At 40.9% G+C, this 27,955-nt stretch overlaps 2 protein-coding genes across 15 annotated transcripts in view; one reads left to right on the top strand and one right to left on the bottom strand.

The window, feature by feature from the left end:
* Window positions 1-27,955, bottom strand: part of VEPH1 (ventricular zone expressed PH domain containing 1) — a 291,970-nt gene that overhangs the window by 212,652 nt on the left and 51,363 nt on the right. For all 14 annotated transcript variants that reach the window (XR_009502810.1, XM_059920041.1, XM_059920044.1 and 11 more), the window contains exons 5-6: window positions 12,116-12,282; window positions 756-965 (exon numbers count right to left, since the gene is read on the bottom strand). Coding sequence is in view for 13 of the 14 variants with exons in the window: in XM_059920041.1 (XP_059776024.1) it covers window positions 756-965; window positions 12,116-12,282 (377 nt within the window). In the remaining variant the exon portion in view is untranslated. The remainder of the gene's footprint in view (window positions 1-755; window positions 966-12,115; window positions 12,283-27,955) is intronic.
* On the top strand, window positions 19,831-25,608 carry PTX3 (pentraxin 3). The gene is made up of 3 exons (XM_059921843.1): window positions 19,831-20,091; window positions 20,537-20,941; window positions 24,495-25,608. Exons 1-3 carry the CDS (start codon window positions 19,962-19,964, stop codon window positions 25,106-25,108), a joined length of 1,149 nt encoding a protein of 382 aa, XP_059777826.1. The 5' UTR covers window positions 19,831-19,961; the 3' UTR covers window positions 25,109-25,608.

Here is a 27,955-nt window from a genome sequence, read left to right as displayed (position 1 = left end):
GTATAGGTAAGTGGGTGGAAGTAAAAGCTTTCCTCTATCAATTAAATATTTGCTTTTATTTTTAAAAGATAAAAATCCTAAATCCCAATATGAAATCATCAGACAGACATGCATGTGTGTGCATACATGCATGCACACACCCTTCAGAACTTTAATTTCTGGAAATTCTTTCTTAGTTGCCTAATCCCCACAAGCTCTGGTGGCATCCTGTCGTCCCTTCTGAAAGATTTTATTATGCAAATATTTAGACTAGGACTTTTAAACATCCATGAACGTTTATTGCACTCTCCCAAATAACATCATGCAGAGGGCTCAAAACATATTGAGTCCAGGCACTTATTGACAGGATAGCTATGGGTTCTCATTAATAGGCAGTCTCTGAGACCTAACTCTGTGTTTACTGATGGTCTCCTGATTGACCAGAATTGCAACCAGAATTGAGATGAAACTCTTTTACTGGTTGCTGTTATTATAAAGTGGTCTTGAATCTGTCATAGTGCTCTTTCCATTGTAACCCTTCGCCTTCCTCAGTGACACTCCAGCAATGAAGTCCTCACTTCCTGAACCTTCCACATAACCCTGCTACAATGTGCCCTTGATCCAGAGGCTGCTGTCCATGAAAAAAAAAAAAAAGAGAGAGAGAGAAAGAAACAAAACTCTCAGAAGTCTCAGGACAAATTTGTAGGTCGTAGAGCTCCTATGGATTAAGTGCCAATGGAATTTAGGGAAATGAAGAGAAAAAAACCCATACTTACTTCATCCACATGCCCAACAGCTCCATAGATTCTTGCCATTTGTCCAATGAGGTAAGGGAATCTCTCAGCAATCTCTTTCAGCATTGGGAGAAAACTGTTCAAAGCCACTGGCTCGTAGCCTGCTATCTCTATGAGGATGCTTAGGATGACGTCGTTATGGGTCGAATCCTTCAAATGCCCGATTAGGAAAGGAATACACTTCTGAACCACCTACAGAAAGAAAGGAGAAGAAGAGGGAAGAAAGAGAAACAAAGAGGAAATTAATTAAGTCAGAATCAATCTAATATTTTTTGTATTCAGTCTGAACTCAACACATTCTGAGATTATTACTCTTGTTGGAACTCAAACAAATCTCCCAAGTCTGAAATTTTAAATTTACAATAAAATTTCAGAGGCTTCAGTTCCTTTTGCTTCCTCTTTAAATCTGCACTCTGCCATTGAAGAGTAAAGGCTGCAAAATGCTTAAATGCTTCTATTCGTAAGTCAAGTTTTGATGTGTTATGTCCTTATTGATAGTGTTACGTTTCCTCCAAACCACCCTGAAAGCTTCAATTTTTTATTTTTATTTTATTTTTGCTGCTCATATACAATAGAGTTTTCCTAAAGACTCAGGGAAAACATTATCAAGTAGTGTTCTCAGAAATTGGTTGTGCTGTCCATTATCAACTGTGCTGCATATATTGAGAAGAATGAATTTGACCACTAATTAAATTGAATTGAAAAGCATAGATGGCATTAAAAATATTTACTGAATACCTCCTATGTACCCAGAACACCTAGAGATTCCTAGAAATTAGGATACTGGCCAAAATTTTTAACATGGCCTACATACTCAGTCCCTACTTGCCTACTCCTTAGACATCATCTTGGACACAACCACCTTGCTCTCTCAACTTTAGTAACAATGGCATTTTTTTCTCTCTCAAATTCCTCTCACCATAGGACCTGTGCACATATTATTCCCTCTCTGTAATAAGGTCTTCTCCACTACCTCATTTCATCAGTTAACTCCTAATTATCCATAGACTATCAGAGAGTTTCAATTTAAAGGACAATATAAGTATGTAAGAGATCCTTGACGATGACTTTAATCAGAGCCTTCAAACTGGAGAAATATGGTGTGGAAATATTTAATAATAAAAGTAAGAAAGCAGGAAAGAGCTCTTCCATTTTCTTCAATTTTCCATTTGGATCACAAAAATGTAATACGATAAAAAATTATTAAAGTAAAATAATTTCTACCATATTCTCAATATCCTAATCTTTCTTTCTTAATTTTTAATGCTTTTATCAATATAAAGATGCAATAATTTGTATTCAGGAGAATGTGACTTTTTTGTGGAATAAAGTCTCTATGTTAACACACAGACACATTGCATACTGACGATTTAATGAATTGTTTTGTATGCTAAAATAAAAGAATTAGAAAGGACAACCTGTGGAAAACTGAACAAAGAAGTACAAACTATTTACCCATCCATACTTATACTACGCTTATTTCTTTTGTTTGTTGTTGGTTTGCTGTTTTGGTAAGGGAGATTTGAAATGTAGATTCCAGTATTAAAACTGAATCTGATGCACAGCTCAATCTGCTGAACTCACCCCCTGCCCAAACCCTGCTTTTCCCACCTCTCTAGCCCCAAGTGTCTTCTTTCCCCATAAATGACACAATCATCTGACTGCTCAAGCCAGCAGTCTGGGAATCATTCTTGACAACTGTTTTTCCCTTATCATCAGCTTCATCCAAGCAATCACCAAGTCCTATTGATTCCACCCCCCAAGTATCCCACAGATGGGTCCACTTCCCTCCATGTCCATTCATCTATCCATTCATTCATTCACAAATATCTATGGAGTCCTTCCCATTTGCAAGGTACTATTCTAGGTGCTGGAGTTAATGTTTCTAACAAGTCTGACAGGTTCCTGCCTTCATGGAATAATTCACTGTCTAGTAAAGGAGATACTTAGTAAAACAAATAGTTACAAAAGAAATACGTAATTATAAGTTTTAATAAATGTCACACAGGGAAAATACAGGGTGCTGTGAGACACAGTCCCAGGGCCCTGATTTACACTGGGGGTCAGGGAAGTCCTCTCAGCAGGGACATTTAAGCTGAGACACTGATCTAGTCACCCTGCATTTGGGTTATTCCAACAGCCTCCTAACTGTTCTCCCTGCCTTCAGTCTTGTCCATCCAATACCTTCTCGACCTTGTGGCCACTATGGTGACCCTCTCCTGCTTAAAACACTTCACTAATTTCTCATTGCTCTCAAGCCAGAGGTTCACTATACCTTTTCTGAACTGACTCCTATCCATCTTCTAGACTTAGCTCCTTACCCACCTATTCTACTGTCTCCCCATCCAGATCCCATCACATAACACACTTCCACCATGTTGGATTTTTAAAAAATGTTCTTGACCTGCTAAGTTTTCTCTTGTGTCTGGAATTTTACTCATGTGATCCATTCTGCCTGTAGTTCTTATTGCCCCAAATTTGCTGGATAACTCCTTATCATTCTTGAGGCTTCAGATTAGCTATTATTTCCTTTAAAAAATCTTCCTCAACTCCTCTTCTCTTCCCCTCTCAGTCTCATGTCCCTGCTAAAGCTCCTACCCTCACACTTCCTTCTCATTGATGTTCTAGTGTCTGCCTTGCAGACTGATTGAAATCTCTACAAGGTCAAGAATCATTTCCATTTTGTACCTGTGAATGTATACTCAATGCCTAGCACAGAGTCTGGCCTGAAAGTGAGTCAATAAATATTTAAGGAACAAATAAAAGGCAGATCTAAATGATTTTATAGGGTAGTTTTTGGATAACCCCAACTCCCACTCCACACCATAGTACTTGAGTAGTTGTACATAATGTTTAAACATATATACTACCATGTGTCATATACAACCTAACTAATAAGGACGTAAAAGAAGATAATTTTGAGATCACTAGGATCATCCTGTGTATAAATTTAAACTTGATATTCATATCCAGTACTTGCGGAGAAAAGGACAGGGCTAGTTTCTGGTCAATGGCACATATGAATGAACAGTTCAGTAAAGGCTGCCTGTGCATTGGGGTCGACCGTATGTCCTTTGGGAGAAACTATGAGAGGTTCCTGGCACCTATGGCAGAAGTGTCAGCCAGCTGCGCCGGGTCAGGGCAGCATACTTAACCTGAGGCTTTTAGAAATGGAAAACGCTTACACATTTCCTGCCCCATTCTACAGAATTCCATTTCCTAGTCCTTACTCTTCATGTCCTATCCCTGGAACACCAAGGTCTCTGTCACACGTGCTTCCAGTCATGACAATTTTATTTAAACTCCAGCCATACATCCCAAGCCTATAAAGAAAATTTTAAAAGGAAAAGAAAGAAAAGGGGAAAGGAAGAAAGAAAAAAGAAGGCAGGCAGGCAGGCTCAGGCAAATATATACTCCTGGGCAGAGTTGAATCCATAGAAGGAGAAAAGAAAAGAGAAGCCCTGAATAATGTGAATAATAATAAAATGTGAATAATGTGAATGAATAAAGGCAGATATTTCTTGAAGTTTATCACTCACATTTAAGGGAAGTGGTGCTTTGGGCTTTAGATATTCTTGGATAAGGAGAAATTATATTTTCCAAACACAGGGCATTTCCTTAGGTTGGTCTCTTCATGGTGCCTCATTGGAGCCGTTTCATAACTCAGAGAAAGCCTTCTTTGGCTGAGAGCAGAGTAGCCACTAAGGTAACATAGATGGCTGGCAAAGAGCAAGCTAACACGGCCTTTGTTTAGGCCACAAGCCCCACACCATGGACTCTGAAAGAGCTTCCAAACTGACCTCTTAGCCTCAAGTCTTTTCCCCTCTCTTCAGCCTCCTCACTGCCTAAAACTTCATCTGCTTATGTCAAAGATTTCCCATGGTGCATGGCCGGAATCCCAATGTCACGGCATTCCAGGGTCTTCACTGATGGGTATATCTGCTGCCTCTTCCTCCGTGAACCCTCTGAGCCAGCAACATGCCACTGACCACCCACAGTGGCTTGAATATGGAGAAAACTCATACTTTCAAAGCTGATCTCAAATAGCTCTACTTCTGGGAAGCCTTCCCTCCAGCTTGCTCTAACATACACAGAACCTGAAGCTAGAGAACAAGGGAGGCCCCCAGACCACACACTGAAATATTCTGCAGTCTTATACAGTGTTCTATCTTCTTACCTGACACATACACCTTTATAACAATCTGGGAGGCTTGATTTGAATTTAGAATTTTTGGCCCCTGTAGAGGGAACAGGAAGAAATGACCCTTAGTCCCCATCTCTTGCCCCTCCCTTCTCTTCCTACCCCTGGCTTTGCCCTCAAGGAGTCTCCTATGCATATATGTGGATACCCCAGCCCACATATGCAAGCTCATGTAGGCTGCCTCTCAGACCTATGGGGTCACACTGTTGGCATGGCCTGTCCTCGGGAAAACAGGCCCAGGGACCAGGACTTACATCCTGGAAGCAGGATGGAGACTTACAGGAAAGGGATTCCAAGGTCCCAGTTATCTGGACTATGTCTAGTAGACAGGGAAGTGCATGGGAACTGGGGGCACAGGCAGAGGAGGGCCAACCAGAACAGTATAAAGCAAGTAGCCCAGGGAAGGGTCCTATCCCTGACTTTTCTGGTCCTTCCTGAGCAGAATTAATCACTGCCTTTTCTGTCTCCCAGAGCAGCCTGCTGACAAGTTTAGCATCTTGTCATTGAACTGAAATTTTGTGGACACAGCTCATTACTCCAGGCCATGGGCACCTTGAGGGTGGGACCATCTGAAAACATAGCTCCATAACTTCATTGGCAGCAAATGATGTTTAAATTCTTACCTACAGAATAAAAAGTCGAGCTATTGTGTACATGTACATGTGTATGTGCATGTGTGTATCCACACTCCCTCTTAAATTAGTCCTCAGGTTCAATTTTCTCTTTCAATTAATTTGGATAGTACTTACAAGGTCTATTAATCTCCAGAAATCTATAAAATAACTGCTACTTTTTCATGTACTACTTACACCCACCATACTAACAAAATATATATTCTGAAACCCAGGGTTCTGCTCCAAAGGCTGTTTGAGAACAGACTATATATATTCCATCACTCTATCTTAATGTTCTGCAACTGGCTTCTCATTTTAAATAAATACCAAGTGACCTCTGAGTCTTGTCAGCCTGGTGATGCTATGTTAGGTGCTGTAGGATTAGGTATGTGAATAGGAATGCTCTACACTGCTGAGAGAAAATCCTAGAAAATGACTCTAGGGACCAGACCACAAAAGCAGTTCCTCTGGGTCTGGACATTAATCAACAGAGGGCTGAATTTGCCATTTCCTGCAACTTCTCTGTATGGTTAGGGCTAGACACCTACATCCTGGGGATAATAACACATATGCTCATATGTGTTACTAAATTCTGTTTCCTTCATTGACTAGACTACAGCATGGTTTTTGGCAGCCAAGAATATAGACTTAGCCCCAGAAGGCCACTTGGAAAATTGACCACCCAGCCTTTTCCTATAAATGGACTCGGAGAATCCTCTGGAGCTTCCAGCCACGAGTCACTAGCCAAGAACTGCCTCCCTCCACCTAGGAAGGATAGCTTCCTAAAAGAGGGATACTCAGAGGGCAGTGATGGAGGAAGGGACACCACATGGTTGGGCAGCAACATCAGAAACTCACAGACAGATGGATGTGGACGCTATGTCACCTTCACAACCTCATGGACTAGTCAGCTATACATAGAGAAGATTTTTTTTTCAAGGGTCAAGTGTTGACCCTCCAGCCCTGGAGAGCCAGGTTATCACTGGTCACAGAAGGTGGGTAATGAGGAGTGCATTCAAGAAAGCATGAAAACATTCCTGCACTTGCCTTCATCGGAGAACCTGCTCAGTTTACCTACAAGTTACAGAGCACTGGCACAGCTTTTATGCAGAAGGAAAAACCCCCTTTTAATTCAAATGTCACAAGGTCAAAATCCTTCTCATTTAGCCTCTTATTTCATCTGAAATTGAATTAACTAGACTTACACTGAAAGCCTCAGTCTACAGATTTGATTGTTGCCACGTATTTCACTTTCCTCTCTCGTATTTCACTTTCCTCTCTCGGTAGACTTTTCTCTGTATCCCTCCGTTTCCCCTTGCCCGCTGTCTAATTAATGAACATGAGAGAGAGGAGAGGTGAATCAGGGATTTCTCTAGCTCACTGCCTGAGCATCTCAGTAATCAAGTGTTAGCTGACAAAGAGCTGAAGGAGGCAAGGGGGTTGGGGAGGGGCAGGGCTGCTTTAACAGGAAGAGAAGTGCTGATGGGAAACAAAGGGTTGGGCGGTACCCTAGTCACCACTCCCTGCCACCAGTTAGGATCCTGGCCCTGGTGGGTCCCTTCACGTCATTATGGGTGCTTCCTAACCCTTTGCTTCTTCCTTCTAGGATCCACACTCAGCACCTACAGGAATACCTACAGCAATCTGCTTTCCCCCTCTTTTTCCCCTTCTGTTCGGTTCTCCTCCTCTTCTTGTCTAGCTCACCTTTCTATTGTGTCCCCTGGCTCGCCCATTTGTTTCACAAGCCACAGCCTTACAGTCTCGTTTTTTTAGCATGTTGAGATCAAAAGATCTCATTGGCTGGAATTAGACTGGGTTGATGAGGTAGCTCAGCCTGATCTGTATGGCTCTGCGAAAGTTCCCTAACCAGTGTCAGCCCCAGATTTTCCGTAAATGGCAGTCTTAGGGGCGGGGCAGTGTGACTGTAATGGCCTGTGGAAGACATTGCCCATCTGAAAACTGGAGGGGCTGATAAAGATAAGGGGGGCATGAAAAGCCACCGCACCAAGTCGCTCTTTGGTACCAGCACTGCTCTTGACCTCTCCAAACTTCAACTTCTCTGTTTACAAAATGAAAAGGTTGTGGAGAACAAGTGAGATAATCTCTGTAAAACACCTACACAGTGCCTGGTACGTGGCATGAGCTCAACCACTATTGGTGCCCCTTGTCCACCCTCCCCTGCCTTCTGTAACCTGGGAACACTTCCCTTGTGGCCTTCTGAAGTGGAGGCTACTCAGTGACTCCCCCAGGCCAAGAGAGGAGGGGGTTGGGAGTCAGAGTGCTGGACTTGTCACTTACGGCTTACTACTTGTGCGATGGGGGCAAGATAACCTCTCAAAACATTCCTTTTTCTTTTTTTTTTCTGATTTTAATTGATTAATTTATTTTTCATTTTTATACAATTTTTAAAGGTTACACTCCGTTTGCAACAAAGCATCCATTTTGACTGGTGTAAAATGGAGAAAAAAATAACACATCATAGAGTTATTGGTAGGATTAAATGAGATATTAGATGTTAAAACAAAAGTCCTTTGTGAATGGTAAAATCCTCTGCAAATTTAGGCACTAATACTAACTCATCTGTCTTAAGAAATATTCGTGGAGAGACTTCTGTGTGCCAGGTACTATGCCAGGCACTGGGGACACAGTGGTGGATACGGTGGTCCTTGTGTCTCAAGCATTTGCATCACAGCCAAGGTGATCCAGAGGGAGAGAGACCAGCAGAGACAAATTCATGACAGTGTGAAATTTGCTATGTCAGGGATTAGGCAGAAGAAAGGAGTCAGAGAGGACTACTGGCAAGAAGGCAACATCTAAGCAACTGTCGGCCCAGAAAGGGTGGTTCTGGTTAGGAAAGAACATTCCAGATGGAGAACGTAGCATATATGTAAAAACTCAGTGCCCTGATAGAGAATGCCCACCTGTGGTCCCTAAGACTGTAGAGTTGTTCAAGGTGTAAGGCTTAAAGTGACCCTAGGAGGCCAGGCAACAGTCAGGGGCCTGGTTTTAAATGGCCTCATAAGCCCTTTCCCGAGTCTCTGGACAGCCACTGAAGGCCTGTAACCAGAGGTCTGACAGGACCTCTCTGAACGCTACACATGGTGCCACCCTCATTCTTAGCCCCTACCTTTTTGGGTCAGGTGACTCCAAGGCCTTTCCCCTCCCCCTTCCTATAAGTGAGCCTCCTCCTGGTTTCATTTACCTTTATGCCCATCTTTTACCCTATGGGAAATAAGTTGAATTAGCTTATTCTATCCAAATCCCCCTTGAACTTTTATTGAACCTGCCTTTCCAAGAACTGTGTTTGTTTTGCTTTTGCTCTCAGGCTGCAGATCAAATGGCATGCCAGCCACCTCCTTTATGAAACTAGGTTTGGCCTGTTAGTCACCTCTCCCTATTCCCCATATCACCTGGTCCCCAGTCTCTATCTGTGGTAGGCAGAATAATGACTTCCCAAAGATGTCCACACCCTAATCCCCAGAACCTGTGAAAATGCTCCCTTCCACACAGAAGGGACTTTGTAAATGTGATTAAGTTAAGGGTCTTGCGATGGAGAGATAATCCTGGATCACCTGGGTGGCCCCAATGTACTCACAAGGACCTTGGAAGAGGGAAAAAGGAGAGTCAAGCAGAGATGAGAGTGATGCAGGCCATGAGCCAGCCTCTTGGAGCTGGAAAGCACAAGGAAACGTATTCTCCTCTAGATTCTCCAGAAGGAATGCAAGCCTGTTGACCCATTTTAGACTTGTGACCTCCAGAACTGTAAGGTAATAAATTTGTGTTGTTTTAAATCACTACATTTGTGGTAATGTTACAGCAGCACAGGAAACGAATACACCATCCTGTCTGTGCCCCCCTCACTCTGAGCCTTCTTTTAGGTGACCCAGCAATCCCTCAACTCCACCCCCTGCCCAGCCCAAACTCTGTTGTAGCTTTGCCCATCCTTTCTGTCCTTAATCCTTTCTGAAATTCGTTTCTCCATCTGTGCTCTGGAATTCACTCCCAGACTTCCTCTAGCACCTTATTGTATCTAATATTTTCTCCCACATCTTCAATCACTTTATTCTTACTGGATATTGTTAAACCCTCCTTATTTCCCCTAAACTCCCACACTCGTGCGGTCATTTCCTACCCTTCCCTTCCACACACAATCCGTAATGGATGCCTGCCGCTCCCCACTTCACCCCACAGACCACTGCCTCTCGTGGGTCACTAGTGAGTCCCCAGCTACCAAATCCAAGGTCAATTCCCATCTCCAATCTCCTTTAACTCCCTAGATCTTGACCCTGTTGAGCCACTTTCCCCCTCTGGAGACCATACACATCTTTTTCTTTGTTCTTCATGGTCTTCACTCTCTTTGGTCTCTTTTGTTCATTTATTCATTTCCAGATTCAACGACGTTTTATTGAAACCCTATTAGGTGCCCAGCACCATGCTAGGGAGTTCATACAAATATGCAGACACACTCTTTGATCCTCAAGGAGTTTAAGGTGCACTGGGAGAGACGGACGTGGAAAAAATAGTGACAATATATTATTCTAAGGGCAAAAGCGAAGATGCATACCAGGTAACAGAGAGGTGCCCAGTCCTCTGCCCGACTTCTAGCCTTACGGCTCAAAGTGTGGTCCCTGAAGCAGCAGGGGCAACATCACCTGGGAACTTGTGAAAGGGCAGAATCGGGGACCCCATCCTAGACCTATTGAACGGAAACCTCTGGGGGTGGGGCTCAAGCCTGCTCTCCAGTGTCCAGGTCTCCCAGCCCAGTCCCCACTTCCTGAAGATCCTTTGCCCCTCTGCTCCACCTGACATAAAACTTCAACATCTTGCCTGATGCCACTCCCTTTGTGGGTCTTCATGGCACCTATTTTCCCCTAAGGTAGAACTCACTGCCCCCTGCCCCCCGTTTATACCTTTCGTGGAGCACTTATCACCCTGTTTAGTTCAGTTTAGTTTTATGAATGTTTACTGAGTGCTCTCAGATACTGTACCAAGATGTGGGATACAAAGGAAAAGAAGAAATCATTACCACGAGGAGCTTACAGTCTATTGTGGTTAATTATGCATATGACCATTCTTGCATGCCTTTCTTTGAATTTTGATGTTGAATCCAAATGTTCCAGTCTTCACCTTAGTGTTGACTGGTTTTTCAAGTGGTGGATATTGATATTATCAGGAAAATGGAGCAAAGATGCAGCCATATATAACCTTGTCTGACCATTAATCTGTACTGTGCACATGTCTTGGTGCCCTCCAGAATCCAATTCTACTTCCTCCTTCCTGGCAGCCTCTAGTTTCTATGTGAGTATCCTCAGTGTTCAGGAGAAGCTCCAGGGGTAGAGCATGTGTCTGAAACAGAGACTATCAGGACTTTGGTTTGGATGTTGTAGGAAAGCATACTGCTTAAAGAACCCCTGGCCCTATCCGGAGCACACAAGGAGAAATCCTACAGAAAATGAAAGCCAACACCGAGAAATCAAAAATCTGAGAAATGGAGATACAGAAGCTGTTCTGCTCACATATTTGAGCCCCTGATCAAGTCTCATCTGAAGGTTTTTCTCCATCGCATGTGCTAATAAATTCCTTTTATTGTTTAAACCAGTGTGGGTTGGCTGTTTGGTTACTGATAATCACAAGCATCCTAATTATTACAATCTTTTACTTGAATCGAAAGAACAAGTAATTTGCTATCTAGAAAGTGAGCCTTTGCTCTCACTACAGTCTGATTTCCCCGTAAGTCAAGGCATGTGTAGGTCTTCCCCTTGGCCCTATCTGAGAAACCGTAGATTCCTAGGACTGCACGACCACACTGACCTTTCATTAAAGCTGTCCTGCAATGGCTACAGATTTGCACATTTGTTGTGTTTGTATTACTGTACTTGTGGTGGTTAATTTCATGTGTCAGCTTCACTGAGTCAGAGGGTGCCCAGATATTTGGTTTAACATTACTCTGGGTATGTCTGTGAGGGTGTTTCCAGATGACACTGGCATCTAAATCAGTAGAATGAGAAAGCAGATTGCCCTCTCCAGTGTGAGTGAACCACATCTAATTTGTTGAAGGCCTGCATATGACTGCTTGAGCTGGGACATCAGTCTTCCCCGGGCCTCAGGCTGGGACTTACATCCTCAGCCCTCTGGTCCTCAGGTCCTTGGACTGGAACTACATCACTCGCTCTCCTGGGTCCTCGGCTTGCAGACGGCAGATTGTGGGACTTTTTAGCCTCATAATTGCGTAAGCCAACTCTAATTCCTCATGATAAATATGTATGTATGTATGTATGTACAGATAGATAGATTGATTGATAGATTCATTCTATTGCTTCTGTTTCTCTAGAGAACACTAAGACAGTATCCAACTTCTGCCACTACCTCCTCACTTTTATGATTCTAGAAAAAGTGAATGAGTGCTTTCATGTAAAGGTGAGCATGCACAGATACATGAGAGAGGAAAGCTGAAGAATACATCCTGTCCATATACCCAGAAACACACCCAGTTGTGTGAACCATCACGTATATAATATAAATTTTACCTCCGGTTGCTTCCTCTTTGCAGCTACATGCAAAAGCCGTAAAAGATGGTACTGTTCTGGTTGTTCCAGCTGAGACATCAAGGCTAGGAGTTCTGTCAGGTGTCTGTTAATGGGCTGAGGCTGCTTATCGTACACAGCAGGTAACACCCTCAACAACATGGCATTACCTGTTGAAGGAATAATCACAGAAATGATGACTTTATCAGCCCATGAGCCATAAAATACCATTATTATCAATGCAACAAATTTTGGACTTCCTCACATATTAAATAGCACAGACTAATGGCCAAATCCTCTGCTAAAAATAACATGGTACCTTATTCTGAAAAATCACTAAATCATTATTATTATTTTATTTATTTACTTATTTACTTATTTACTTATTTATTTATGGCTGTGTTGGGTCTTCGTTTCTGTGTGAGGGCTTTCTCTACTTGCGGTGAGCGGGGGCCACTCTTCATCACGGTGCGCGGGCCTCTCACTGTCGCGGCCTCTCTTGTTGCGGAGCACAGGCTCCAGACGCGCAGGCTCAGTAATTGTGGCTCACGGGCCTAGTTGCTCCGCGGCACGTGGGATCTTCCCAGACCAGGGCTCGAACCCGTGTCCTCTGCATTGGCAGGCAGATTCTCAACCACTGCACCACCAGGGAAGCCCCTAAATCATTATTTAAACAGTTTCCATAAAAGGGAATACTTTATGATATGATCAGCATTATTATCTAATGAAAATTTTCCCTGAGTAATGCACCGTGGGGAAAAGAAGATTTGACAGTAACCAGACGACACCCTTGAGAAGGAAACAGTTTCAATAAAGAATTCCTGACGAGAAACAACATTTGGATGCCGTTTAAATGAAAACTAAGCAGTGACATAAGCATGAATCTAAATGAAACTGAACTAAAAAAAAATAAAAGGGCAGAGGAATGTCTTCATGTTCCTGAGAGATACGGAGGCATGATTCAGACAACTGATATATGGAAACTATGCCTTATTTTTACGACTAGTTAGAAAAGTAGCAATGCAAATCTAGATCCTCAATTTCTGCACTATTTCAAGGGAAGTTTAGACTCAGGTTGTCTGTCACAGGTGATCTGCCTCAAAGACTTGTATGGACAACTGGGTTTAAAATGGCGGAACCTGAAGAAAAAATATGACGTAAGGTTTGCAGGGACTCATCAGCAAACAACATATGGGAAACATCTGCTTATCATTTTATGGTATGGATTTTTTCGAAAAATCCTCTCAAGAACTTAAATGTCTCAGAATTTGTTTCTAGGGATTTCTCGAACAAGAATTTTCTTGCTTCTATTTACTTTAAATTTGGCTCTGTATATAGAAGACTTACACAGAAAGAATCAAATAAGCAGTGATTATACATGTGTAGACCCTTATTAAATGGTGGGGACATTTAGATATGAGGATTAAGAAAAGAAGGCCAGAATTTTCAGAATATCTATGACCAAATTTAATGAAAGGGTGATCCTGGGTCATGGTGAATATATCTCGGTGACGATAAATAATAAGAATTGCTTTTTCCACACATGGCTCATAGAATTAGTCTCAAACAGATTTTAGTCATATGCCCACAGACTCCAAGGTATTGGAAATATTCAGGGTTTTTTTTTAAAATGTGAAAAACATTGTTTTATTTTGTTTGTTTTTTGTTTATTTTTACTAATTTTACTAAGAGCTTTTTCTTAAAGGATCAGGAATTGTCAATGTCATGCCCAATCTCTACAAAGCACATTAGCTCATAGAACTTAGCTATGTAGACATACTGATTAACTGCTGAAAAAGGTCACAATAAATGGAACTGTCATTGTAATTGAAGACAGGAACAATACTCATTAAAGGTCCTGGGACACCTGAAGAGGGAAAACCCAGATTAGTCATCTTTAGCTGACTTGGATTTCGATCAAAGAATACAAAGATAAATAAGGGCTTTTTAAAAAATTTGAAACTGATGAAGACACTTCGTTGTAGAAACCCTATAAATTTCATTCATAAGCTAATATATTCTTCTTCATTATGAAATATTTCAAGCCATTAGACAAATATAGGCAAAAATATAAGGACCACTGGTGTGCCTACCAACCAGCTTTACCAAAACTTAACCTTGTACCATAATTGCTTCCCACCCCACTCACTTCCTTTTCTCCCCAGAGGCAACCACCAACCTGAAATTGGTATTTACCATCTTCATGAATGTTTTTACACTTCAATTGCATGTGTATATATCAATAAGCATTTACACTGTTCTTTGCATGCTTTAAAATCTTATATCAATAGTATATTGTACATATCTTTGTGCAACATATTTTTTTCTCATCCAACATTGTGTTGAAGTTTTATATCCAAGAAGTTCTCCTTCATTTATTCTCACAGCTGTATGGTATTGTATTGTATAAATATGCAACAATTTATTCATATACTTCATGGTTGGAAGATTTTTATTATTGTTATTGTTATCATTTGCTTTCACCAATAGTGCTGCAATTTTTAGACCTATTTCTTTGTGCATAAATGGGAGATATTCCCTTGGGTACTGATTCTGAGCTTAATGTGCTTAGAAACCACCGGGGCAACTTGTTAAAACACAGATACTGATTCAACAGATTGGAGGTAGAGCCTGAGAATGTGAATTTCTAACAGGCTCTCAGGTGATGTTGATGGTTCCTGGACCACATAATTAAGTAGCAAAGCAGTGGGTTTTTCCCTGGGAGTTAAGTTTCTAGATATTCCAAAATTTCTTTGTAACGTGGTTGTAGTAGTTTTCTATAGCTGCCATAAGAAATTGACAAAAACTGTGGCCCAAAATAACACAAATTTATTATCTTATATTTCCATAATACAAAAGTCTGGCATGAGTCCCACTGGGCTAAAATCCAGGTACTGGAAGGCCTGGGATCCTTCCTGGAGGTTGTAGGAAGGAACCGTTTCTTGGCTTTTCTAGCTTCTGGAGACCACCAGCATTCCTTGCTTTGGGGTCTCCTTCCTCCATCTTCAAAGTCAGCTACAGAGCAACTCTTTGACCCTGCTTCGGTCACTACACCTCTTCCTCTGCTTCTCTCTTCTGCCTCTCTTCCACTTAAGCACCCTTGTGATGACACTGGGTCCATCTGGATAATCTAGGATTATCTCCCTATATGGTAACCTTAATTCCATCTTCTGTGCAATGAAACACAACGTGTTCACAGGTCATGGGGATTAAGACGTGGATATCTTTGGGGAAGGGTTCATTTTTCTGCCTACCACCACGATTATAACAATTTACATACCCACCAGGAGCATGAATGTTTCTGTTGCCAACACTTGGTCTTGACAGACATCGGTTTTTGCCAATCTGATGGGGTTTAAGATGATACCTCATTTTTTGTTTTAATTTTCATTTATTTAATCACTTGTAAGGCTGAGCACCATTTTTATATGTTTTCAGGTCATTTCCTCTGCTGTGATTTGGCCATTCATGTCCTTTGCCTATTTTCGATTGGGATGTTTGTGTTTTCTTATTGATTTGTAGAAGTTTCTTATTTATTCTGGACACTAATATTTGGTCTATTAGTTTTAAAGTTGCAATCCTAATGGAGTTGATTTTTAAAGTTTTTATTTTATGGTTTATAAAGATTTTGTTATTGAGAAATTTTTCCCTAATATAATGAATATGTTCATAAAAATATTCTACTATATTTTCTCCTAAAAGCATTATGATTTTTTAAAAAATTTATTTTATTTATTTATTTGGCTGCGTTGCGTCTTTGTCGCTGCGTGCAGGCTTTCTCTAGTTGCCGCGAGCGGGGGCTACTCTTCGTTGCAATGCACGTGCTTCTCATTGCAGTGGCTTCTCTTGTTGCAGAGCACGGGCTCTAGGCGCACAGGCTTCAGTAGTTGTGGCTCTCAGGCTCTAGAGTGCAGGCTCAGTAGTTGTGGCGCACGGGCTTAGTTGCTCCGCGGCACGTGGGATCTTCCTAGACCAGGGCTCGAACCGGTGTCCCCTGCATTGGCAGGCGGATTCTTAACCATTGCGCCACCAGGGAAGTCCTATGATTTTGTTTTTATGTTTGTCTTTAATCCATCTGGATTTTACTTTTTGTACATATGAGGAAGGGATCTAATTATAAATATATATTTGTGTGTATATAAACAATTGTCCCAGGTCAATTTATTGAGTGGCCAACTGTTTCCCTTCTGATTTGTAATACCTCTTTCATATATAAAGTTTCCCATGTATCTGGATCTGTTTCTGGTTATTTGTCATACCTTCACCAATTATATATTTTCTTCATTACAATAACTTTATAATAAATCATTATATCTCACAGGGCAAATTTCTTCATCTTCTACTTCAAATTCCTCTACTTTATATAAATTTTACCATTAGTTTGTCAACTTCCTTGAAAAACTAGAATTTTTTTCTTCACATTGAATATATAGACTAATTTGGAATAATTGACATCTCTGTAAAACTGAGTCTTCTTATTCAAGAACTTGATATATTCTTCTATCTATGTAATTTTTTTATGTCTTTCAAAGTTTTGTGATATTAGCTGTGCCTTATATATCTTTTATTAAATAGATTCCTAGGTATTCCATATTTGTTGTTGCTATTGTAGTGCAAGTTTTTGGTCTTTTAAAGATATTTTCTATTTATGTGCTGTATTAAGAAAGCAACTGATTTTTGTACATTGACCTTTCATCCAGCAAAAGTTTAGTTCTTTTGTTAATAAACTGTCTTTAGAGTCTCTTAGATTTTCTGTATATAGATAATCAACTTATAATAACTGATGACAACTTCGTTTCTTTCCATCCTTATTCCTTACATTTCTTTTTTTGTCCTACTTTACCAGCTGGGACCTCAAACACTTTGATGAATAGAACCAGTGTCCACTGGTATCGTTTTGTTATTCCTGTCTTTAAAGAGTATGTTTCTAAGGATTCATCATAATGTATGTACATGTTTCTATACATTTTTGGTATTTACATTTTATCAGTTTAAGCTCCTGTCTTTTTCCTAGTTTGAATATGAATGAGTGTTGAATTTTATTAAACGATTTTCCTGCACCTGTCCACATGACCATATGATTTCTCCTTTAACTTGTTATTGTAGTAAATTAATGAATATTCTAATGTTTAATCAATCTTGCACTCTTAGAATACACTCAGCTTGGTTATGATGCATTTTAATGCATAGATTGCTGGATTTTGGCTAATACTTCATTTAGAGCTTTTACATCTATATCCTTAAATGAGACTGACTTGCAGTTTTCCTTTCTTGTACTGACCTCGTCTCTTTTTAGTATCATACTTACTAGACATATAAAAAGAATTTAGTGCATTCCTGCACACTCTATTCTCAGAGGCCGTTTATATAAAATGGGGATTATGTGTTCCTTGCTTGGTAGAACTTGCTTATCAAACCTTCTGAGCAATGTTCCATATATTTCATCATATCAAAATTTAAATTATGTAGTTTAAATTTCTGTATCTTTTCACAGTTTTTTTGGCATTTGAATGATCAGTTATGACAGAAGTGAACCTATCAGTTATGAGAAGTATGTTAAAATCTATCTTTATGATTATGGATTTGTCAATTTCTTCTTATAAGTCTGTCAGTATTTGGCATATTTTTTTGAAAGTACCAGATAGTTCTGAGATATCTTCCTGGTAAAGCATTTCATCATAATTTAATTGCTCTCTTTGCTTTAAAGTCTACTTTTGACTGATATTAATACAACTATGCTAGCTTTTTCGAATTGCCCTTGTTTGGTATATTCTCTCACCACTTTTAAATTTTTTTGTTTTCGAGATTTCTAGATTCTTATGTTTTATGTGTGACTCTTGTAAGTGACTTATAGCTGGACTTAAAAAATATTTCTACCTGACAAACATTTGTCTCTTAACTGAAAGTTTGTTTCATTGATATTTATAGTGATTACTGGTATATTTGGATTTATTTTTATGTTACATTGTGCTTTTTACTTATCTTGCTCTGTGTATGTTTTTCTTCCCTACTTCTCTACTTCCTATTGAATAGGTTAAGTTTTTTTTTTTTTTTTTTAATTCACTCTATTCCTTCTATTTGGACATTTTATTTCTTTTTGGTTTTGGTGGCTGTCCTTTAAAAGATAAACATTCTTGAACTAACAAAGAAAAATTAATTTTCCTGTCTTGAACAATGAAAGGATTTTAGAATTACTTTCTTAGCTCTTTCTTCCAGTTCCTTAATATTCTCTTCAGCTTCAGCCTAATTTGTCATTTAATCCATTCCTTGAATTTTTAAAAAATTTCAATTAACTTTTTTTTAATTCTAGAAGTTATATTTAATTCTTTAAAAAAAATCAGTGTCTTTTTCTTTTTTCATGTTTCCAATTCCTTCTTGTAGATCTTAAATCACTTTCAACACACTTATTTTCTAGTTTCTAGCTGATATTTTAAATAAATGAAATTCTTGAGGGAGGGGTGTCTAATCCCTTTTGGTTTCTGTTGGTTCTCATTTATGGTGGATTGTTTCCTCATATGTTTAAATATTTTTTATTATGAATTTATTTTTACTGTGTCAGATAGTATACATTTGAATCTGGAACATGTATGAGGGCAGGCCCAAAGTCACAAACTCTCAGAGACCCTGTAGTTCAGTCAAAGAGAGCTATGCTTACTTCTCACTTTCTTGTGCTAGGGCAGAGACCAACTGAAATCCAATAGGTAACTCCTCACCATGGCCTAAGCCTTGTTCCATATGGCGATTAACACTTGGTTATCACAGAACGGATAACATGTCCACCCCTTCACCTCCCCTGGGGGGAGGGGGCCTAGCATCAGCTCTTGGGCTTACTGGTCTGTTTTTGGTTCCCTCTCTTGGGCCTCTGGATATTTTCCTTACTTTATTGGAAGCTTATTTGTACATTTAAAGTTTTTATTATTATTCTAATGTAAACACATTTCTAGGTTTTTTTTTCACCAGAGTTTTCAGCTTATATAGATCTCTATATATTGGCAGAAGCAGGAATCTCTAAATTTACTTTAGAAACATGATCTTTGACTCTAAGCCTACTGAAATAATATATCCACATAATTTCAGGTTATGAAAAGAAACATACCTAAAATCAGTTAATTCCTTTTCCCCAGCTCCTTCTCATTTTAGGTTTACCAGTTTTGCTGTGTTTGTCGTTAGAAAGTCCATTTATAAAAGTATAGTTGCAACTCCAGAAGGATTAAAGGTGGAATAACTTGGAATGGATTTGCCTTCTAGAGCCATACAAATTTTTACTTTGTTGGTTTCTCTTGAAATCAGAGTAACTTTCACAGTTTAGACCTGTAAAGCTGTGTACAAAGAAAAGTGAAAAAAAGTTTTCTATACATAAAGGTTGTGAAACAATGAGAGTGCACACAAAATGCTGAAATGATGCTCTTGCTTTCACACCTCTATGCCTGCTGAATTATTTCTCCCCCTAATACCCCTCCCCTCCCTCTCATCCTTCAGTGCTACCAATTCAAGTTACAACAGCTAATCCCCAGGGGGAGACAGTCCTAGCCCAGTCTCCCCACCTCTTTCCCCTCTGACCCTCTTCCAATTAATCTGACTGCAGTGTAAACCTTTGTGGTTTACTATTGTGCAACTCCCCACGTCTCCTTCGCCCTCCCCCCCTCCCCCCCCCCCCAATTCAGGGGAACTCCCGTGAACGCAGTGCCACTGGCATTACTCATTCATCCCCATTCAGACTTTCCCCAGCATTTATTAAGGGCTCTCAGCTCCTGCCTCTCACTCTCCTCCGCTCCTTCTCCACTCAACTTGAGAGCCTCTTGTCTCATCCCCTCCCGCCGTCTGTGGGAAGAACTTTGTCTCTTCAGCAATGCATCTCCCTGTGATTCTGTTTTGTGCTCTCTGGTCTGCAGTGTCGGCCGAGAACTCGGATGAATATGAGCTCATGTATGTGAATCTGGACAATGAAATAGACAATGGACTCCATCCCACTGAGGACCGTAAGTTCATTTTAACTGTTTCTCTGCTAACCCTAATTACATATCCACCTCTTTGGGTCTAAGTATTATACATATATTTTGTAGCCAATGAAATAAGCAACAAAATTAGTTTGTTTTGCAAAAGAGAAAAGCACGTTAGGAAAGGGAGAGGTTTCAAAAAGTTACTTCTGTCAGAGATACATAATGGGTCAAACTGTATGAAATCGCCGATATTCTCGCTTTGAGCTCCATGAACGGCAATTTCATAAGAGTTCAACTTCATATAAACTTGCATGGTTTCTGTCATACTCGAGATATTTACATGCTGTTTTTTGCAGGTATCCTGAAAGGAAAGGGGGGTACTGGGGATGAGTACTTGGGACCACCGAGGGAGGTCGGCATTTTACAAAGCACACCCGAGGAGGGCCTGGGCGGGTCGGTAACGCGTGTGTGTCCCGTGCTCTAGCTACGCCGTGCGACTGCAGTCGGGAGAACTCCGAGTGGGACAAGCTCTTCATCATGCTGGAGAACTCGCAGATGCGGGAGGGCATGCTGCTGCAGGCCACCGACGACGTCCTCCGGGGTGAGCTGCAGAAGCTGCGGGCCGAGCTGGGCCGGCTGGCGGGCAGCCTGGCGAGGCCGTGCGCGCCGGTGGCCCCCGCCGAGGCCAGGCTGGCCCGGGCGCTGGACGAGCTGCTGCAGGCGAGCCGCGACGCGAGCCGCAGGCTGGCGCGCCTGGAGGAAGCCGGGGCGCTGCAGCCGCAGGAGGAGGCGGGGCAGGCCCTTGGCGCAGTGCTCGAGGAGCTGCGGCAGACGCAGGCCGACCTCCGCGCTGTGCAGGGCTGGGTGGCAGGACGCTGGCTGCCAGCAGGTGAGGGCGCTGGGCCGGGCGGGGACCCCCACGCGGCTTCGTTCTCGGAGCGCGAGTTGCGGGAAGCCGAGTCAGCCAACCCTCTAGGGGGGGCTTTAGTGGGAGGAAACACACACACACACACACACACCCTCTGTTTCTCCATGCATGGTCACAGAGCTCAGACACACCATACAAGGCGGGAAAATTGCTTTCAAAAGTAGTCTCCAGTCCCGAGGAACCCAGAGGATAGATGTGCACGTAACCATCCCAGTCTTGAAATAGACGTCAAGGGGCCCCAGACTGACACCCGATCCGACCAGGCGTTACAGGAGCTCTATTGGCCGGTTATAACCGTGATCTCTCTCGGTGTCAGCTTCCCTCCGTTAGGGATTTCCACTTCGTCTAATTTTAGCCGGCTTCTCTCTTTAGGGGAACTCTGGTTCCCCGCGCTATTTCAGGGCCCAGTCTAATTTTTAGGAACGTTTTCCAATCCCTGGGCTGGCCCCTCCTCCCTGCCAGTTTCAAACAAAAGACTTGAGGCTGAATCTGATCTCCCAAGGGGTACCCCCAGCCCTCGGGTCTGTGAAATGAGCGCCAGAGTGAGGTCCAGGGTGTGAGGTTTGGAATAAACCAGCGGCTGAGGGATCCAAAGAGCGACAGTAAGAGGTACGAGCCAATTGGTATCCAGGTGGTACCCCAGGGATGTGGAGGATCAGAGTGAAAGAGGGGAGAGGCAGTTCAAACCAGATGCAACCTGTCGAAGTCCCATGTAATACTAAGTGAATTTTCAAACACATGTGGGCCCGAAATAATACATTTTAAAGACGGTTCAAGAAAATACAGAGTAGATTTGGAGCCAAGTAACACTCCTTTGTAAGTCAAAATTTCTAAGAAATGGTGATGTAACAATTGTGGGTTACATTAGAAAATCTGTGTCCTACGTAAGAAAATATGACTTACACTTTTCCTGAGCATCTTATGAACAGAAAACAATTACAAAAAGCACCATCCTTTCTTTATGTCCAATAAAGCAACTCTTATTGGATGGGGTAGGAGAAGAATCATGCATGTGTGAGAGCATGTTTCATTTAAGATTGCAGAAACCATACCAGAATATGAGTCTTTCCTAAATAATTGAGGACTGAGTACAGAGCATATTTTTAAAAATATTAAGTAGGGCTTCAGAGGGAGGAAAAATCATAAAATCAAATATACAATAGATCCTCAATGTAAGTGACAAGAAGACAAATTATAATTCTTTAGCTGTTTTAATGGATGAAATTTCTTGTCTTTTGCAAACCATGTAAAATCATTGTACATATCACATACCAGGAAAACTGAAGAATTACGCTGTTTCACCTCCACCTCTGCATACTAGTTAGAGCAGAAGAGGGATGTATTTCTGAATTCAAAAATGTTAATTTCTTATTACAATACATCCTCCACTAATACTTTTACCCACATGCTTTGATTTCTCCTCTCTTGGTTTCCTGCCAGCTTGGCTCCTAAGGGATTCCTAATCATTCTGTTGTCAGCCTCTTAAGAACCTGGTTTTAATTCTGTCTGGTCTTTGATAATATAATCAGAAAAACCTATTAGTTAAAAGCCATTTCATGAGAGAGTTTCTGACATTTTAAAGACATATCAAGAGCCTCAATCACTGGCCCCCAAAAGAAGCCACAAAAAAACTTGCCAACATGCAGTTCTACTCCATGAGCTCACATAACTAGTGCAGCCGACAGGGGAAGCTGGGTCTCTGAGAGGCAATCAAGGAAGGCTTTGGAATGCAATCCTAACTGCCTGGGCTTATTTAAACAGGAAATCAGTTCATGAGATTGTAGTTGGCACCCTCTCTGAACACGACTGAAACATAACAGAGAATATGTCAAATGCCCATGCATATGGTGATCTTTTGTTCCATGATCTTTGATTGATTTAAACAACACAGCTAGAAAAGCATGTACCTACCAATTTCATTTGAAAAAAGAATCAACACCTCATTAAAAATTAATTTTAAAAAATCTTCAGAAATTCAAATTATTCAGTGAAAAAGTTAATACCAAAGTATGACAGGACCAATTTTGTGCTTTAGTATGACAGTTATTTTTCTAGGATTTTCTGAACCTCAATATCTTCTCTATTTCTAAAGGATAAGGTCCATCTGCTTAATTTTTATTCTTAGGATGGAGCCTAGCCCTCAGCCACTTGTAGGCAGTTAGCTTAGTTTACCACACTTTGCATGGATATTTGGTTCCTGTAAGTTCTGTCTATTCACCAGTTAGTCTTTGAAAGCTCTGAGAGTTTGCTTTTTAAAGCTATCTTATGGTAAATCTTCTTTAGGTAGTTATAAAGTGAATACCTAGCCCTAATTTAGATTTTAAAAAATTCTTTCTTTATATGGTCTTTTATACATATATGAGGTTAGCACAAGGCAGAGCTCACTTGTTAAAGGTTTTAGCACATTATTTCCTAGAGACATCTAAAAGGTCTTCACTTCAGCATCTGCAGCTCCCTGACTGGCCATGTGACCTGGAGATGGACAGAGGTGGGAATTTACTGAGTTCCCAACCCCCAAGTTTGAAAGTCTCCTTCTAAGTGCGTATTAGCAGAAATATATACTCTATCCGACCCCTTGGAAGAATTCACTCTTCCTTAAAGGTTTTCTGTTACAGCTTACATAGCATTTATAAGCATGTGGACAGAGTAAGAATTTTTTTTTTTTTTTAATTATTAGCACCTTTTAATTATTATTTATTTATTTATTTGGCTGTGTTGGGTCTTCATTTCTGTGCGAGGGCTTCCTCTAGCTGCAGCAAGCGGGGGCCACTCTTCATCACGGTGCGCGGGCCTCTCACTATCGCAGCCTCTCTTTTTGCGGAGCACAGGCTCCAGACACGCAGGCTCAGTAGTTGTGGCTCACGGGCCTAGTTGCTCCGCGGCATGTGGGATCTTCCCAGACCAGGGCTCGAACCCGTGTCCCCTGCATTAGCAGGCAGATTCTCAACCACTGCGCCACCAGGGAAGCCCCAGAGTAAGAATTTTTAAGCATATCTTTGGTCCACAGAGCTCTTCTCGACTGCTACATGCTTCTTCTTTACAGACTTGCAGAATATTACAAGGAGAATGGAAGAGCCTTTGACAGATAACTATAAAGCCTGGAGAGATTGTGGGGCTCATCGAAAGCTACACAGCTTACTAGTAGTAAAACAAACTGAATTCCAGCTCTTTTAGCCAAATCCAGGGGTTCTTCTACCACTAAGAGGCAATGCAGCGTGCTGGTTAAGGGTGTGGTTCCTGCAGCCAGAGTGCCCAAGTTCAAACCCAATTTTACCATTTCTCTGTGTGCCTTCTTTTCCATTTACATGCTTCTGAATGAGACAGTTGATTTTCCTTATTCCTGTTTTCTTTGCTCTATAGAGATTATACTTGGACCCCTCAAGTCATAACATATTGCTGCATATAGTTTTTAACTGTAGTCATTAAAAGGCCCATCCTAAAATACCTAACTGCCAGAATCATTTCAGAATGAATCTGTATTTTCTTTCATATTCTTACTTCCTTGCTACTCTAGGTTGTGAAACAGCGATTTTATTCCCCATGCGTTCCAAGAAGATTTTTGCAAGCGTGCATCCAGCAACACCAATGAAACTTGAGGCTTTCAGTGCCTGCATTTGGGTCAAAGCCACAGATGTGTTAAACAAAACTGTCCTGTTTTCCTATGGCACAAAGAGGAATCCATATGAGATCCAGCTGTACCTCAGCTATCAGTCCATCGTCCTTGTGGTGGGTGGAGAGGAAAACAGACTGGTCACCGATACTGTGATTTCCCTGGGAACGTGGACCCATCTGTGCAGCACCTGGAATTCAGAGAAAGGGCACGTGGCCTTGTGGGTAAATGGTGACCTGGTGGCCGCCACTGTCGACATGGCCACGGGTCACGTTGTTCCCGAGGGAGGAATCCTGCAGGTTGGCCAAGAAAAGAACGGCTGCTGTGTGGGTGGTGGCTTTGATGAGACATTAGCCTTTTCTGGCAGACTCACGGGCTTCAACATCTGGGATCGTGTTCTTAGTAATGAAGACATAAGAAAGACCGGAGGAGCAGAGTCCTGTCACATCCGGGGCAACGTGGTTGGGTGGGCAGTCACGGAGATTCAGCCCCACGGAGGAGCGCAGTACGTTTCTTAAGTGTGGTGAAACTCTACTTAAAGCCAAAGAAAGAAACTCACATTTTAAGCATATGCCACTTGGGAAGGTCTAAAAACCTGAATTCATTATTAAGAACACTTGAGACTAATGAAGGAGAGAGTTGAGATCAATCTTTATTTATCTTGGCAAAATACTGAATAAATAGTCGAAGGGGAGACATTGGAGAAGGCTTTTGGGGATATTGTTACTAGACTTTATGCCATGTGCTTTCAGATTAATGCTGTGTCTTTGTCAGATAAACTCTCAAATAATGAAAAAAGACTGTATGGTTGAACAGAAGGACAACTGTTTTACTTTTCTTTGGCTAATTTTGTTTTGGCCAGAGATGAATTTTACATTGGAAGAATAATAAAATAACATTTGTTGTCCACTGTTCATTGTTATTGGTACATACCTTATTATGAAAAAATGATGATAGAACATATTTATACTACCATGTGACTTAACAAATACAAATGTAGTGTGTGTTATAATGTCACTTTTTTGAGGAGATAGTTATATAAGTTATATTGTAAAATGGTTTTGTATTAATTTTATTGAGACTATTTTTGTAAATCTCTACTGTAAATAAAATATTTTATAAAACTAGTCCATGTCATCTAATTATAAATTTAAAATGTTTGGGAGCAAATCCACCCTTTTTTTTAATCTAAAGCAGGCAATTAGTTTTCAGATACTAATCTATTATGTAAATAGTAATAGTTACTATTGTTAGAAACAAACTATAGAGTTGTTTTAAGCACTGGCTTCCTATAAATCATAGGCAAGAAATATGATCTTGGCTAAGTCAATTCATCTCTCTGGGTTTTAGTTTTCTCAACTGAGAAATCAAGGAATTGAAGAAATAATGATTCCTTCCAATTTGATGATGCTATGAGCATATACAACTTTCTGTCCCATGTATACAGGGGAAAAAAATGAATTATATTCAGAGTTCCTCAGATTCACATGATACCTGCCAGAGATGGTTTAGGACTGTTATTGGGGAGATCTAAAAATCTGGAAAAGAAACAATGACTTCTGCCCTTAATACACATCCCATTCTCTTATGCATAAAGGAGAGGACAGTCAAGTCCCTTCATCCTGTAGATGGGGAGATAACTCTCTACCACACTAATGTTCTCCTCCTGTAGAGGCTATGCAAGCAAGGGCTGACAGAAGAACCACAAAGCCACGTCTGAACATCAGTAGGAAGTGTGGCAGAACCACAGTGATAATGTGTCCGCCTAAAGATAGGACCTGAACAACCACATGTCATCTCCTGTTCATGAGGTTTGGAGAAGGGAGCCAGGAGTAATTATCAAACCACATTTTGTAACTAACTAGCCTGGTCCTTAGACAAGTTACTTAACTCCTCTGGAACTTCTCAGTAAAAGGAGGGGGTTAAACTCTTAGTGTCCAGTGAAATTCTATAAATCTAGGAATCTTTAAAGATATACTCATGGTATCAATACAGCTTCACCCTACTCGTGAGACCCACAAAGCCAGGGTGAAGTGTCTCAAAGAAAATCCTTCCCAGTTTTGAGGTCACAGGTCAGTCTCAGACACTTGGAGATTACATAGTTCAAGGTTGCAGGCACAGTGGCCATATGCAAGTCCTTGTTTAGCCACTGTCTATGACTCTGAATGCTGAGCTGAAGGAGGAAATACTTGACCTAACCTTCAGCTGAGAGTTAGGCATGCTTTCAATTCCTTTTCACATTTCAGCATGAATTACATCTGTTCAAGAGACCCAAGATGATGCTGGCCAAGAGATATGCAAATTCATATGCGGATAGAGTTAAATGTAAGGGAACTTTTAATGTTTAACAGGAATTACATGTTGAAGGCAGAGAAGAAACAAATTGAAAAAAGGAAAGTAACCCTTGAGTTACTAAAGTAGAAATTACATCTGCCACAGCAGTAAATCTGGATAAGTGTTCTAGGGACTTCTAATTGTTCCCTGATATCTATTTTCCCTCTTTTCCTAAGTAACAGAATTCTGGTTTTAATGGTATGTATGGCCACTCTAAAGTCTCTATTTTCCAGCATCAATTGCAGCTAGATGTGGCCAAATGACTATGTTCTGGCTGATGGTGAAATAACGAAATGTGATTCCCTTTCCCTTCCTCCTTCTGACTGATGGGAATATGGTAATAACGGCTGGAATTTCAGCAACCATCTTAGGTCAAGAGATTTAGCATAACAATATAGAATGAGCTTGGGCCTTTAATATTATGAAGCTGTCTTGCCAGCCCTAGGCTGCCTGTCCCTGAACTTCTTTAACACAACAACAACAACAAAATACACCTTTATCTTCTTCAATCCACTATTGGTTGACTACTTAATCTAATCCTGATCCAGTAGAGCAATTTTTCTTTTTAATAAAAAAGACCAAGCACTTTATTCCCTCAAAATACTCATAGACTATATGTACAAAATACACTTTACAGTCTCAGGAAGCTGGCTATCTGACTCTTTTCTTTACACTAATAGCATTTAATGAGTTTCAGAATACATAGTGTCAGCAAAAGGAGGAAGTAAGAAATGTGTAAAATAGTGATAAAATAATCTAAAGAGAAATATCAGCGTGCTGGCTTAGTCTAGCACATTGGCAAAGAGTTTCACTCACCAGGATGGTTACTGAGGGCTTCATCATATTATAGCACAGTAAAAGAATTGTGCAAGATGGCTCAATTTATTCAGAGGAAAAAATACATGTATAACTAATATATAATACATTACATGTACAAAATATAAAATATTATGTATGTGTGCTAGAGTGACAAACTGTCCTGGTTTGCCTAGGACCAACCCAGCTTTAGTACTGAAAGTCCCCTGTTCCAG

This window comes from Balaenoptera ricei, chromosome 4 (assembly GCF_028023285.1).
Source record: "Balaenoptera ricei isolate mBalRic1 chromosome 4, mBalRic1.hap2, whole genome shotgun sequence".
In the NCBI taxonomy this organism is placed as follows: Eukaryota; Metazoa; Chordata; class Mammalia; order Artiodactyla; family Balaenopteridae; genus Balaenoptera; species Balaenoptera ricei.
This window is presented reverse-complemented; position numbering and strand designations above follow the sequence as displayed.